The sequence below is a fragment of the Electrophorus electricus genome, chromosome 4 (assembly GCF_041902795.1).
Source record: "Electrophorus electricus isolate QZ-2024a chromosome 4, ASM4190279v1, whole genome shotgun sequence".
Taxonomy (NCBI): Eukaryota; Metazoa; Chordata; class Actinopteri; order Gymnotiformes; family Gymnotidae; genus Electrophorus; species Electrophorus electricus.
Genome location: NC_137500.1, coordinates 8,504,787 through 8,519,790, shown reverse-complemented (window position 1 = coordinate 8,519,790; position 15,004 = coordinate 8,504,787). Strand labels below are relative to the sequence as shown.

Here is a 15,004-nt window from a genome sequence, read left to right as displayed (position 1 = left end):
GGAGCATGCGAGAACCCCTTACAGAACCCTTCTGCAAGACTATTCAACAATTATATCTCACTAAAATCCTAACTATTAAAACTACTGAATTAAACTGAATCCAGTCAAAGTTTACAGCATACGATGATTTTTTCAAGTTTGAGCTGAGAATAGAGTTAGCAAGAACTATGTGTGGGTGGAATAACAGATTGCGAGGAATTCCTCAAGGAAGAAACTGTCCAGGATAATGCTTCCAAGTTTTCTGCTAATATTTGCCAAAAGGTGTCAGTAAATACCTTGCAAGCACTGTTTAGAAATGCCTAGAAATTTACATTGCTTTTGTGCATGCAAGATGGAAAAAACACCAGTCAGACAAGAATCCACATTGATGAAGGGCTATAGGATATAAAATGCACTCTAAAATTTGTTTATAATGCTTTAAGTTAGATGTTCAAGATTTATCTGCAGTGGAATGTTAAATAAGAGTAATATGGGCTTGGTTTGAGATAAACAGTTTGATTCAAAGGGTGCAAAGAAAAAGAAATGAATGACAGAGTTAGTCTGGAAAGCAGAGTAGTGTGTCTGGCTATTGTCTCTACTACACAGAAGCATTATATCATCTGTAGAAGTCAAAGTGTCCAAACTAAATGAAATCAATATCAAAAACATCCCCTGTTAGGACACGTAGTCTAGTTTAAATTCTAGTTCACATTTACATACCCCCTAGAGGGTGGTATTTTATTGCTTGCTAGTGAATAATTTATACGAATATGTATATGTACTGGATGACACCTCAGGAGACATGGCACGCATGTAGCTAAGCAACGGGGAGATGTGGTCAGTTGTCAGGCAACCCTGCGGGGGTGTGCAATGAAAAGCAATGCTACAGTATCTGCAGTGTGTGTGTGTGTGTGTGTGTGTGTGTGTGTGTGAGTGTGTGTGTGTAGGTGTGTGTGTGTGTTTGTGTGTGTGTGTGTGTGTGTGTGTGTATGTGTGTGTGTGTGTGTGTGTGTGGGAGTGTGAGGGAAGAAAAAGGCAACTTTTTGGCAGTGGATGAGCACATGCAGAAGAGGTATTTGTATCTACTCACGCTGACATTTTTTGCAACACTGTCCTGCCACATAGGCAGGGATTGAACCATCAGGACACTCCAAAGGGGGACACACCAGTGTTTCACACTGGACTGTACCATTCTGAAAAGCATGAAGATAGAGCACATCACTTATACATTCAAAGTTTATCTAAGCAACAACCCATATGATTCATTAATGCACTTGCCAGGAACGTGAGAACAGAAGCACTTTGTTCACTTGCCAAAAGGCATCACAGCACCAAATGTTTATTTAACACTATTTCTTGGGTTGTTATTAAACACTTCTTCAAACACTTGAACACTATGTTTAGAAACATGGTACTAGGAGGTTTACTCCTAGTACATGTGAAGCACATAAACAGCATGCAATAGAACAGCAAGTCAGAATTTACATCCAGTTTTTTTGTGTACTATTCCACGTTGAAGATAAACATTATGAAGAGAAATGACTTGAAAGAAGAAATGACCCATATGTCTTTGACCTTCCCATGACTGCTATCGCTAGCATTACTAAGCTTTCTATAAGTGGAGGAAAGCAACTAATTAGATGACTGCAGATTGTTTAATTGCTAAATTGGGCAAGAGAACAACTGCGGCCTAGTCATGTATGTTAAATCTAAACGCTTCACGAAACTGAGACAGAAAGCAAAGTGGAATTAGCATGATCATTCAGGCAACACATACAGCAGATAAATTTAACTGGATAGATATACATAACTTGCCCTATTACAGATACAGTGTGATGAACTCCATGATGAGGTACATCACAGTCAGCATGTGTTTACAGCTACTGTGCAGTTGGCTGAGCAGTGGGGGAGGACACCCAGCACTGCCACTTGTTATTGAGCCTAATTATGCAGCCTAATCCATGCATTGTCCAACTTTCCCAGCATTTCTCGATGAAAAAACATGCCATTCCCTCTTCTGTGCCCCTTCTACAATTATATCCTCTCTCCACTTAACACCCTCTGGGTAGCAACATAACAAAGGGTAGTGAGGCCCCGCAGGGGCTGCGCAGCCAGTGTGGCAGAGATCACATGACCCACCGAGCATGTGCAGTTCTTGCAGCCATCTGTCCAGGACTGGTCCTCCCTGTAGGTCACCCCCTTCACGCTGCACGTTCGCTCACAATAGCAGTTATCCAGGCCGTTCATCTTCTCCTCTGCCAGCGACAGCTGTACGACAGCCCACACAGACCGAGTGTGAGTGTGTGTGTGGGGGGTTGTTCGATCATGCCCATTATAGTCTTATTTTAGGTAACAGAAAATAAACATGCAACACGCAATCCAGCATGGTGCAAAGATGATTCAGTTTCTTGTTATAATTAGAACAGTTCTTGATTGAGTAATTAACTGAGAGAATGACCTTGAGAGTTGATTGTGGATGTTAATTGCACACCACTTACAGTGTAGTCAATATGATGAGAAATGAATGTATGAAATTGGACTTAAAGCATTTTAAAAACTCGGAAACAAGCATTTAAAGAACTGCCTTTAAAGACATTAAAAATACACAATTAACCCTAAATTGTTTCTAACAGAAAAATATCCACACAATGTGTTCGCCATCTGTTGAACCAAAAAAGCACTGCTTGGAAAAGATGAATTTTTACCTTGCTGGATGTTTTAGCAAGGATATCTTGGAGTTCCATTATCTTCTGTACAAGCCCATGGAAGTCATTACAGGTCGGACAAGCTAAAAAGTTTTACATGTAAGACCAACTGTGGAGTGTATTTTAATCATTTGTATTACAACGTCTAAGCAGCTCAATTGCTCTTACTGCGATTAAGGTCTGGGCACTGGGTGATGTAACCCTGAGGCATCACAAGTATTTGGACATCTTGCATCACTCCCTAAAATGCAAAAAAAACAAACATTCCAATAGGTTACACGGTCAGTCACCTTCCTATGACTTGGGATGTCTATATCATGCAGGTGTGCATAAACAGCATCTCTTATAGAAAGTCCTTATGAATTCCATGAATTATCAATAGAAAATTATTCTAAATGTATTGTTAATTCGATTTGAATTAATTTTCTGTGTAGCAGTTTTTTGTTGTCTCAAAACAGTTTTACACAAATCATATACACTCTCTCTCTCTCTCTCTCTCTCTCTCTATATATATATATATATATATATATATATATATATATATATATATATATATATATATATATATATATATAACGCATACTTATAGCTGAAAACTAGCTAGCATTCCTGATTTCTAATATCTAATATTTCAACAAAAGAGAAAACTGTACATAAGTCTTCCAAATATGTCAGATTTTCTAATTCAAAAGTTTTGTTTAAGATGAGTAATAATGTAAGTAGTTCCATTTTAGGTTCTTCAACTTCAACTAAAGACTAAGTCTAAAAATCAGATATCTCTTTCACAATTCCTATAAAAATATGTGCTTGGAGCAGTCCATACGTGTTGCACATTAAATTGTGGGGCCTGTCTGAGGCTAATACACAATCATGCAGCTCTCCTTGTTCTAGTAATTGGACAACATGCAAAGCAAAGTCATGGGAGAGACGACACAAACATAACCCTGTAGTCGCCATCTCACTTTGATAAGCATAACTATCTAAATTCATCCAAATCAAATTTGCCTCATAGGTGCCTTAATTTGATCACCTTCTGTCCTCTGGCCAAGCCACACCAGCGCAACATTGCGTATAGACACTCTGTATCCATGGCAACTTGGCCATCTCACTTTCTCCAAGCATGCAATCCCTCCCCCTCAACCCCACACCCCCACGAATGGTGTGATTTATAAGAAATTGTTTTTGAAATTGTCTTGCCACTTCAATTTAAAAAACATAAATTCAAAACCCTACAAAACTATTTGAGGGTGTTTTCTAGGCACAGTAAGGTGAAATTGAGGTGGGCTGTTTGGCTCTAGAAGGGCTCAGGATGCAATTTGGGCTCTCTGCTTGCTGCAGGAAGAGAGGGTGCAAACGCACTGATCATTTCCCTTAGAGTCAACATGCAAGGTCAACAAGTGTAGAATGGCTTCGGCATACACCTGATACTAATTGTACACTCTACATTTGTTCCATTATAGGCTAAACCTGTTTACCGATATTCCATTACAGGTCTGCTTCACCAACGCCGGAGGCATTTCTTAACACTGATACTGGTTGTTGTTCAGGCATATTCAAAAACTGGAGCAAAATGAAAAATCGACCAAAGAAAATCAGCAAATTGCTATAATGTATTTCTAGAACACAGACTCCATATATAATTGTTCTAATACCCCACTGCTGTGTTTTTTTCCCTATCATGTAAAATGAGATGAACATCTGAGTGCTAATCAATGTCTCCGTGGAGACAGAGTAGGGGGTAGGTGCTGATGAACACTAGTTAAGATGCAAAAATGACCTCCAAGACTTCCTCCATCTCCCAATTAACATTGCAGATGCTTAACAACCTGGAGCAACACCTAGACATCTCAAAGAGCCTCTTGTATGTGTACACATGGTACACATACACACACACACACACACAAACACAAACAAACACACAAACAAGCAAACGCACACACTCACACAACCACAGGAGCATCATTGCTTAAACGGCTGAAAGACTATGTGGTGGTATGACAGTCTAATTTATCACTGTAAGGGGCCAGTTGAAAAGTGGGATTGACTTCAAAAGGAACAGCAGTAGACAGAAAATCCCTCCTTTTCCATCTGATATAAAATGGCTATTTTTAAAGGAAAATAATGGGGTGGGTACTGGGATATGAGAGATATCATTAAAGCTTTTATTTGACATGGAGAAAGGAAAATACCTTGAATAAGCCATGTGCGCCGTTCCTTTGTCCAATCCAGAATGACGTGTCTCCTGGTATGTCCATGAGGGGGACAGGCACCACTCTCTCATAGATTCTATGCAGGAACAAGTGCAGTCAAAATACACTCACCTGCCACTTCATCAGCATCACCTACCCTGAACTTTCACTATGTGGTCATTTGATTAGGTACACCTACCTAATAGATTTGTCTTAACATTCAAGTCAGAGTCCATCCTGTCCATATTGCCAGGCACAATCTGTCAGCCATTCCCTACCCTGTTCATCACTGCTAAGCTTCTGCTAAGGTACTTTTCTGGGTGATGGACTGGGTATTATTTGAGTGTTCTCAACATGGCTGAAACACTGACATGCAGGCTGCACATGGCTGTGGGTGTTGAGCCGGCATGAGATTATCAGGCACAGTGTTGTTGTTTTTCTAGATCTCAGTGTCACCGGTGGGTGGTGAGTGGTCTGTCGCTGACACACTGAAAGAGCAGGGGTGTCCAGCACTGGGTCTGAAAGACTAGAGTCCAGCTCAGCCTGGTGGTGGTTTCCCCTTCTCTAACATGCCTACTGAACCTGCTAATTAACCATCAGTTGCATCAGATGTTTTTACAGGGAAAGCAAAACGCACTACTTCCATACGGCAGCAGGCAGGCTTTATGCTCCCACTCTACACCTACATGGTGAACCTACTATTTACATGTTTCTAATAAAGTGGCTGGTAAGTGTAATTGTTGATCCGAGCATATCTTAGGCTATTCCATCCCTACAGGGAAAGGGTTATAACAGGGATGATATCAGTCAAAATATGCTCACCAGCTACTGTATTAGAAAAACCTACTATGTTTAATATACAAATGTAAGCTTAATGGATGTTTTAAACACATGCCTGTCTAATAAAGTACTTTTCGATTACTGAATCAGAATGAAGTTCACCAGAGCATTAAACAGTGCTAGAGTAAACATGAGAAAGAGAGGCTGCATTCTGCCCTCTGCGAGTCTATGCACCTGTTGCAGTCCACGTAAAGGGTGGCATGGGAGGCACTGATGGCCACTGCCACTTTGTGCCACTGGTTATCTGCAAGCGTGTAGGGGAAAACCTCTGTGTGCGTCTGCTGTCCTTTGACCTGGAAATGGAGACGCACCTCATTCTTCTGTCCACTGCTCTCCAGCTCCAAAAACCTGAGCAGACGCAGAAGTACACAAGAAAAGACACAACAGGGCAAGCATTCAAATGCATAAGGCCAAGGACATAAACCAGGTGCCTAGCCATCTATAGTATGCCACAGTATGGGGTGAGGTGTGCTAGTGCTGTGTCAGTGAAGGTGTAAAATGTGGAACACTATAACACATCATAAAAAAAATAATGGCAGTAAAACGCATGGCCTTACTGTGCATTTTAATGCCATGGGAAGAAGTGCTGCATAAGACCAGACATGTACCCCTGGGGTCCAGCACACAGCTGGAAGACATCACACTTTTCTTTAATGATAATAAATGTGTCCATCTCCCACCAAGATATGCTACATACCGTAATAACCACACCAAAGATTTACAGTTCACACGGTTCAGCTCCACTTTTCCCCCTCACGCTGCTGTGGAACTGAATTAATGCGTCATGCAGCTTTTTGGCCTTTGACTGAAGGTGAGACCAAGCACACTCATTCAAGGCTTCAGAAAACAGGAGTGTGAAACAGTGATGCTTAAAAGCTGCATGTCCAGGAGCTTAAGGGCAATTCTGTCATGCTGAAGGAACTTCAGATACTGTTATTCAGAGGCATTACCCTTGAGTTGCTCTATTGAGATTCACTAGGAGGAGTGACATTAATGGAAGGAGTTGACAACAGTCATTAGCTGCACCACCAGTACAGACCAGCAAATTTTAGCTGTCTCGCTTTTTAAAAAAAATAAGACTAGAGAGCATTATTTGAGAGAAGCCAATTACAGACAGGCGAGAGTTGATTTATCTCCAAACTGGATCTAATGAGCTTTTTTTCCTCTTGCTTTGCAGTGTCTGCCCAGCTCAAAACTGGCTATGGAGAGGAATATCAATATAGGTCTTAACACTGCATGTGTGCACAGCACCATGGACATCCATGCTTGCTTTATCGACAACGCACACAATGCAATTAACAGCTTTCACAAAGTCTTTATTATGCACTTCAGTGAACAGTACCACTGATATAATTACAGTTACACTACCATAGCCAATTTAAGCCAGGTTCTGTGTTTAATGCCTCTTTTTGGGGTGTAAAAGACATGCACAGCATTGACAATTACAGAAACATAGTGTTACTAAAACAGTCAGATAAGCTTCAGCACACCACCATGCTCAGCTGTGCATTGTATTCTGCTCTTAATGTGCGTGATGCTTTTGTGTTAAGATGAGAAAAAATTGAGATGGGATTTCAAATTCCACTATATAATTCATTTTTATGTCCTTTTATCAAAATGACTGATTAAAAAATACAGCTCAATTTCACAGCCAATCTAAGGTAACAGTTCTTTGACACTCAAATGTACAAAAAAAAAAAAAAACCTTGTTGTGTAGAGCTGGAGAATTGGTAGGTTAAAAGACAAATCACAGGTGCAGTAGGAGCCCATTACAAGTGCAGTAGGGGCCCATTACAAGTGCAATAGAGGCCCAGTAGCGGTGCAGTAGGAGCAGAGTACAGTACAGGGCTTCCAGAGAGTGTGCTGACTGGCTATTCAGGTCTCAGCCTGGAAAGGAGGAAACTTCTAATCAGCCATTTGGGCGCACAGCAGTGGTCGTACTGCAGAGAGCAAAGTACCGATGAGTGGAAGAGACTGCAAACACCACAACAGGGCGAGAGAGAGGAAGCAGGACAGAGAGAGTGAGAGAGAGAAAGAGAGAGCGAGAGACCTCCCTACTACATGCTGTTTTATGACTGGAGATGAAAAGCAGTTAAAGTCTATCATTTACCTACAAGTAAGTCATGTTCATGTCATAAAACACCCACCCCAGTGAACTTTCCTTCAATCACAACATTATGGATAATAATAATACCTAATTTGGCCTCTGTTGTGACTAGCTGTATGGTTCCTACATCGTGACTGGTACATAATCATTCCTACTTGGGTAAGCTTAGCTTGGGCAAAGAAGCCTGCCGTCTCACCTCTGCTCAGCATGGTGGATGGAGAGCATGGCCCCGGAGTTGAGTTTCTCCTGCCTCAGAGTCACTGCCACGGTGAACTCACTTCTACCCCTCAACTTCTGCAGAATCCGCTGCGCTGTCGCCGCCGGCAACCGCACGCCCCGAGAGGAGCCTGTCCAGAGCCAAGGGACACATGGGTAAAGGGACAGACTTTAGTTAGACATTCGCACCCAGTGCCACATGCAGAGAGTGAGAATGCATGCAACCAAGATGACCAGAACTTAGATTTTTTTTAAATAATAATAATAATTTAAATGGATTTGCACGTAACAGCACGTACGAACAAGGGCTTTGGTTTATCATACTGATTACCAGTGTACATTAAAAAAAAAAAAAAAAACAGCTGCAGTAGTTTAATACAAAATTAAATGTTAGCTAAAGGTTTATAATACTTTACAAATAATCAGAAATGCATGGATATAGCCAGCTTTAGATGGTCTTTAACATCTAGCAGTCACTTACACAGATACTCATGATTAATTACACAACTTTTCTACCTTAATGGATTTTATGGCCTACAGAAACCATCCAGGTAGATTAACTTCTAGATGTTGCTCACGCAAGAAGAGAGAGAGTGGACGTTTTCCTGACGTTTCTACCTCCCCCCTGAATTTAGCCTCTGCACAGTCTAAGCAGTTGTCTCCACAGCTTTAATGGCAACATCAATAAATGATCAAGTTTCTCAGAAACAATCACATCAAAGGATTCATTGTGGCACCTGAAGGAAACCATGACACACATGCGTTCCACACTGAGTCCACCACAACAGCAACAATCACGCCAGTCCCAGTTGGCAGGAGTGTCTAATTAACACAATACACATTGCAAAAATCAAAAAAGACAAAGTGGTTTTGTCTGGTGTGACATGAAAGAGAAAAAGCCCTCATGCTACACAGCAGCAACATACCTGATGATACACAGTTTCAACTTACCTACTGCTACACAGCATCAACATACCCCTGCCAAGATGAAACCCCATTTAACACTAATTTAAACAAAACTTATGTCATTGTTTATGCTAAGCTGTGCCACAAAAAGCGTTGTTTGAACTGGGGTTTGTGCTTCTTTCTAATTTCAACAGACACTAATTTCATAATGTTTACCACTGGCTTAAGAACTGTTGTGCCTAACAAGTATACCTAAGGAACTACTAAACACTGTAATACAATTTATTTCCTTACTCACAATAACACACAGCAACGTAACCTCATGTTTGGGCTTTAGTGTTCCGAAACCATGTGAGTGACTCCCAGTTAGCTCTGGCATGCATAGGAAAAAAAAGTGCTCATGTAGTAAAGAAAGGAAGCAGAGTGTGGAACACACAGCCACTACCCAGACTGACATCAAAGTTACAGTACAGACTTTGGTAGAGCTTGAGCAACATTTTGATGGAGTGATGAAGCTCCACCACTCAGTGCTAGTAAGGACGGAAGTCTTTGAGCTTCAGGGGACGAGCAGCGCTCGACAGATGGGCTCTTCTTTTGATGGCAGCCACATGCTTAGTAATCATCTCAGAATGTAGAAAGACCTACTTCTAGGCTGGAAAGTGCTGATAGCATGCATTTTTTTTAAAGAAAGGGCCAGCAAAAACACTGAAAAAAAACAATAACTGCTGTATGGCATACAGTGTTCCTTCTGACTCTTCCTCTTTTAATCCTAGCAGAGTTTTAGTCTGGCTGGCCACCCTTAGACAACCACTTCCAGCTTGTCAAAGGATCAACCTTTCGTCTGTACACAGAACCACAGGGTTAGGCTGATGACAACTTCCAAAGTGCATCAAATAACAAATGTATCCATAGAAACAGCTCCTACTATATGGTTCACCCTCCCAGTATGTATGATTGGTCAATTACCTCACTAATGTGAAAATGAAGTAGACGTGATTGAAGAATAATGCCATGCAACTTTCCACTTTCCATGTTGGTCAGCCCACCGTGCTTAAATCAATAGTTTCACTGCTGGAGTTGCAAGTCGATTAGGTACCGGCAAGTATAGAGGGTGACTACCTGCTCTCAATGTGAACAGCATTGTATGTCACTGAGACAACATCTAATGATCACTGCTCAAAGACAGAAACCCCATCCAGGTCTCAAATCCAGGTCCTGCAGGCAATGAATACATGCTGTGACCAACAGACCAAAGAGCTTGCTATCTGGGACAGCAGCCAGAACACACATTTCACCTTCTTAAGCAATGATCTTCATCTCACCACCAAAGACTGAAGGCAAACACTACACCTGGGTCTCAAATCCAGGTCCAAGCAGAGGTAAAGCTGCGCCCAGACCACCACACCAAGCCTCGTGCCTTGCACCCATGTCACCTGCCTGAAGTGACAGTCCCTGTCATAGCACCATCTCTCCTTGAGGGGGTGATGGTCTCTGTCACCACTCTGCCTTCCCTTTCGAGGAGTGCACACCTGTGCTTCACCCATTCCATTGGTCCTTTGTGCCCCAACCCCTCATCACCCAGGGTCATGCCTATGTCTCTCACCAGGGTTCACACACTGGCTTTATACTTATATATATATATATATATATATATATATATATATATATATATATATATATATATATATATATGACCCTGGGTGGGGTTACTGTCCACCACCTTCACCACACTTGGATAGTATGGGCTTTGTTTTAGCAGGAAGACACATATCACACATCCCTTTAAAATTTCCAAAATAATTACATTTCCCAAACTCTTCATAAAAGCAAAGACATCTATTTAGGCTCTCCACCTATGTTTCCATATTATCTATGAGAGGAGCTTTCATGAGAAACAATGTTTTAGGCAATAGTTTGACATTCTAATGTTATCCTTAGGACATAGCTTTCACAGTTTAGAACAAACCATTGAATTCAGTGCTTATTTATCATTGCTGATATACAGGCTCACATCACCTATCTGGCATAATATCATAAGGTAAACACCTGTAGGTGAAGGTATATGCTACTGCATCTAGGGTTGAAAAAATCCGAAGAAGAAAAGAACACGTATAAATTCTTCTTTATGAAATTTACATAACACATTTAATATATTACTTGCAGCCTAAAGAACATTACAGGTAACATAATAAGAAATAAAATTAAATAAAGTTTTAGAACATTGCACAAACCTGAGAAGTCCTAATACATAATGGCATACATAACAGTATTGTCTGAGGTGCTTAATAAATTGGAAATATGCAGAGTTATGCTCTGATCTGTGAAGAAATACTCAGCAATATTCTGCTTTAAGCAATGTACTGCATTCACAAGCTGCAGTACATCCTGGAAAAAGTTCTGCTTCTGGATCAGTTTTGCTCTTACATAAACTTTAATAAAGCTATAAGCATAAACAACAGAAAGCCTGATCTAAGATCAGCACTTCTACAGTGCTAGGCTATGTGACTGTACACCCCTGCCCTTGGGCAGTATAAGCAGCTTGTGTGGGAAGGTTTTCAAGCAAAGCTCCATATTCAGCTTGATTATGGTAATGAAAAACCCTTGGCGGACACACCATCCATCCATTACATATATTCAGAGTGCAGCAGTCCTAAAATCACGCATTAGTGCAGCCATATCAGTGTAGTTAGTCTTCTGGAACAAACACAAAATCCTCACCAAAGGGCACCTTCAAACCTGCTGGTACAGCACTCTGGGCTACAGGCTCTGACAGATTCTCCTGTGATGGACCGTATTAGGCGACTGTGAGGTGTCATGCAACTGTCGTCTGTACACAAGGAGGGAGAGTTTGAGATATAAATATAAACTAAGATATAAATACAGATATACCTGGGAGAAGATGATAAAACTTCCGAACAAATACTGAAGCTCAAGGACTCTTGTAGAAAAACGTCATACTGAATATAGGATCATTTCTTCAACACCAAACTAACAACAATTACTATAGCAAGACCTGTTGCTACATATCACACAGGTGACAAATAAATAACGAATTAGAGAAACACAGTTTCTTTTTCATGTAAAGATAATTGGATCCAAACACAGGTCCGACATTTAAGAATGTCTTTACATAACTAAAGACACCGTCACAGGCCTAACAATACAGCAGTGCCCAGCCCTCCATGGGCCGCCTGCATTCAATACACCTGTTCCAATTAGGGAGCTAGACAGCGCTTAGACTCCCCAATTTGATCCAGTCAGTCCCTTGAGCTTATTTGAATGTCAGTCAGTGCCGCTTTCATAGGTGTGTGTGTGTGTGTGTGTGTGTGTGTGTGTGTGTGTGTGTGTGTGTGTGTGTGTGGTTGGGCCATAGAGTATCTGAGATATATGCATTAAAAAGAGAGGGACAGATAGAGAATAGAGATAGATAGAGAGAGAAAGAGCAAGAGAGAGAGAGAGAGAGAGAGAGAGAGAGAGAGAGAGAGGCAAGAGAATGCCCGAGAATAAGTGAATAGTGGTCACTTAGGCGTGAGTCCTTTCCTACTCCACTCACATCTCCCATGAGGCGAAGCAGCAGGTTTATTCCCTTACCCATCTCATGAGCAGCTGACTGGCAAGCTTCCATCACTAGAGCCTGTACTCCACACTCTGGTCACATATCTGCTTTGTGGGCTGAACTATTTAAACCATTTTCCCCGCCAAAATGCTAACCATAACTACTACAGGGGAGGTGAGAAAACAGTTTTTCACTTAAACGTTGACTTCTAGCACCGAAAAATACTAAACAACTTAAAGGAAGATCAAAATCCATTATACAATATAGTACAATATGCTGGGGGAAGGCATCATCAGGTATCATTACTATATATTACTTAAAGAAAGTACAAAAAAACATAGAATTTAGCTTTTAGTTATTTAGTCATTTTTATACTGAAGGAAATGTTTAATAAATTAGGAACACTGCAAATTCAGATATCTGAATTTTCTACATTAGACAACCCAAAGACTGGATATCAGAGTGTGTTATCAGTACAAATAGATCACTACATACTTCAATCAACACATATAACAAAAAAATAGATATTGCCTAAGTTGGTGTGTTTTGTGTGAAGGTATAATGCTCGTTCCTCTCCTGATTGTGTCCTGCTGCACACAAAAGCACAGTCCTTTGTTTTAATGGAGCTCCACAGGGCCTAAGTCCCCCAGCTTAGAGAGTGCTTTAGCCTGTTCAGACTGATAGTGCCTTAGATACATTTGCAGTTGGGCAGCTGCTTGATTTATAGAGGTGCAGGAAAGGGGTTTTTTTTTTTTTACTTTATGTATATGTTGTTTTCAAAGCTCTACAGATTATGAAGCCCCATTCCTTTAGATGTTTGTTATTTTTCTAATTATGTGGAATACCATAGAACTTATAGTGGTAAGCCAGGAATCATAATTGTCCTGTGTAATATATAAAATAGGTCTAAGATAGATCATATACTGTAAGAACAGTAACGACCTACTTAAGTGTCTTAACTAATGAGCACCTAGAGACACAGACAACCTTAAAAATGTAGCTGTATAAAAGGGGACAATTATGTCCTTATAAACGGAAACATAAACTATTAAACGGGCATATCGTTGTTGTTACCTTGGAAGAGGAAGGCTCTCGACTCATCATGGAACCCCTGGACCTGAGAAACTCCCTCGAATTCGGCCCCGGGGACAAAATCATGGAACACGTTGATGCGCAACGAAGGATCGACACCGAAACCTACAACTTGAAGCCAATGGACACAACAGAATTACGGTCGGTGAGATTAGTAAATGGGAATTTCCTAGCAGAAGTTAAAGTAACATATTTAACCTACATTGTGTGCTTTATGCTTTCCTGGAAATTCATGAACATTTTTACTTTATAGTCCGCTGTTTGATATGACAGCACTTGGTTTGCAAATGTTTTAATAAACAAGCCTACCTCCAAAGACGAAAAATATTCCGAATACAACCAGAAACTGTAAATACCCCATCGTTAATTTATATTAGTCCATGTTTTAAATCTCCCAAAAAATACGGCGTTTTGCAAAAGGAACACGGGACCGTCTTGTTCAACCCAGCGTAGTCTCATACATTCCGAAATGTTGAACTCCGCATTAGCAGAACTTAAACATCGGGAACACCTTAGAATGGTCAAGAAGACACCACACGGACAATAAATTATCCTCACAATACAAAACTGGAGTGCTGGTCCACACAGGTGGGCAAACAGTTAATATGAGACGCTGTGAAGGAAACAGTATCAAGAGTCGTACGCTCCAGCGCAATGTAGATAAGTAGAATGGAAGCAAACGGTTCTCTGCTGGTCAGAGTGTGGTGTGGTGGTGTGTGTGTGTGTGTGTGTGTGTGTGTGTGTGTGTGTGTGTGTGTGTGTGTGTGTGTGTGTGTGTGTGAGAGAGAGAGAGAGAGAGAGAGACGAGTCGAGGGAGGAGGGCATTGACGCCGGGCGTACGCAAAACTCAGAGTCCCCCTGGTGGTATGCCATCATTCTATCAACCCGTGAATTCATTTTCTCTACTCTTTTGTAAACCCATATTATCGGAGTAGCAGTCTAAACTGGCTTCTTCAATGCTATCACTCCCTGCTACATAATGTCCTGCCAAGTGGCACCACTCTCACAACGTATAAGCTTACCCAAACACTCAGTGTAGCCACCGTGCAGACACAGAGGGGGCTGCATGCACACAATAGCACAATACCTTGGAGCAATTCTAGTCACTAAATACTAGTCAGAGACTAGGGAGTGTTCTGTTTTTATAGATTAAAAACCAATGCACTTCCGCTCCCCAAGTTACTTTTCTGCTCAACTAAATCTGTGAATGGTATGGTGTATATAGACATTTGTTTAAATATTACTTAGTTACTGTTGGCCCAAACAAAGATGAAGCATTGACATAACTATTAAAGCAAGATGCAAAAACCACTAGTTTCTTGCGGTGCATGTTGAACAGTTCCCTCTCCTTCCCGCTTCCTGTTCAGAGCCAGCACTGAGGCAGTTTAAACACTCACCAAGCTCCCCTGTCTCA

At 41.0% G+C, this 15,004-nt stretch overlaps 1 protein-coding gene across 3 annotated transcripts in view; it reads right to left on the bottom strand.

Moving 5' to 3' along the window:
* Positions 1-14,314, bottom strand: part of nell2a (neural EGFL like 2a) — a 47,358-nt gene extending 33,044 nt beyond the window's left edge. Inside the window, exons 1-9 of one of the 3 annotated variants that reach the window (XM_027001046.3) lie at positions 13,900-14,314; positions 13,573-13,701; positions 8,017-8,167; positions 5,888-6,061; positions 4,874-4,970; positions 2,853-2,925; positions 2,685-2,767; positions 2,119-2,247; positions 1,070-1,172 (exon numbers count right to left, since the gene is read on the bottom strand). In XM_027001046.3, the coding sequence (XP_026856847.3) occupies positions 1,070-1,172; positions 2,119-2,247; positions 2,685-2,767; positions 2,853-2,925; positions 4,874-4,970; positions 5,888-6,061; positions 8,017-8,167; positions 13,573-13,701; positions 13,900-13,951 (991 nt within the window). In that variant the 5' untranslated portion in view covers positions 13,952-14,314. The remainder of the gene's footprint in view (positions 1-1,069; positions 1,173-2,118; positions 2,248-2,684; positions 2,768-2,852; positions 2,926-4,873; positions 4,971-5,887; positions 6,062-8,016; positions 8,168-13,572; positions 13,702-13,899) is intronic. The other 2 variants (XM_027001044.3, XM_027001043.3) reach the window with 2 other exon arrangements.
* Positions 14,315-15,004: the final 690 nt, after the last annotated feature.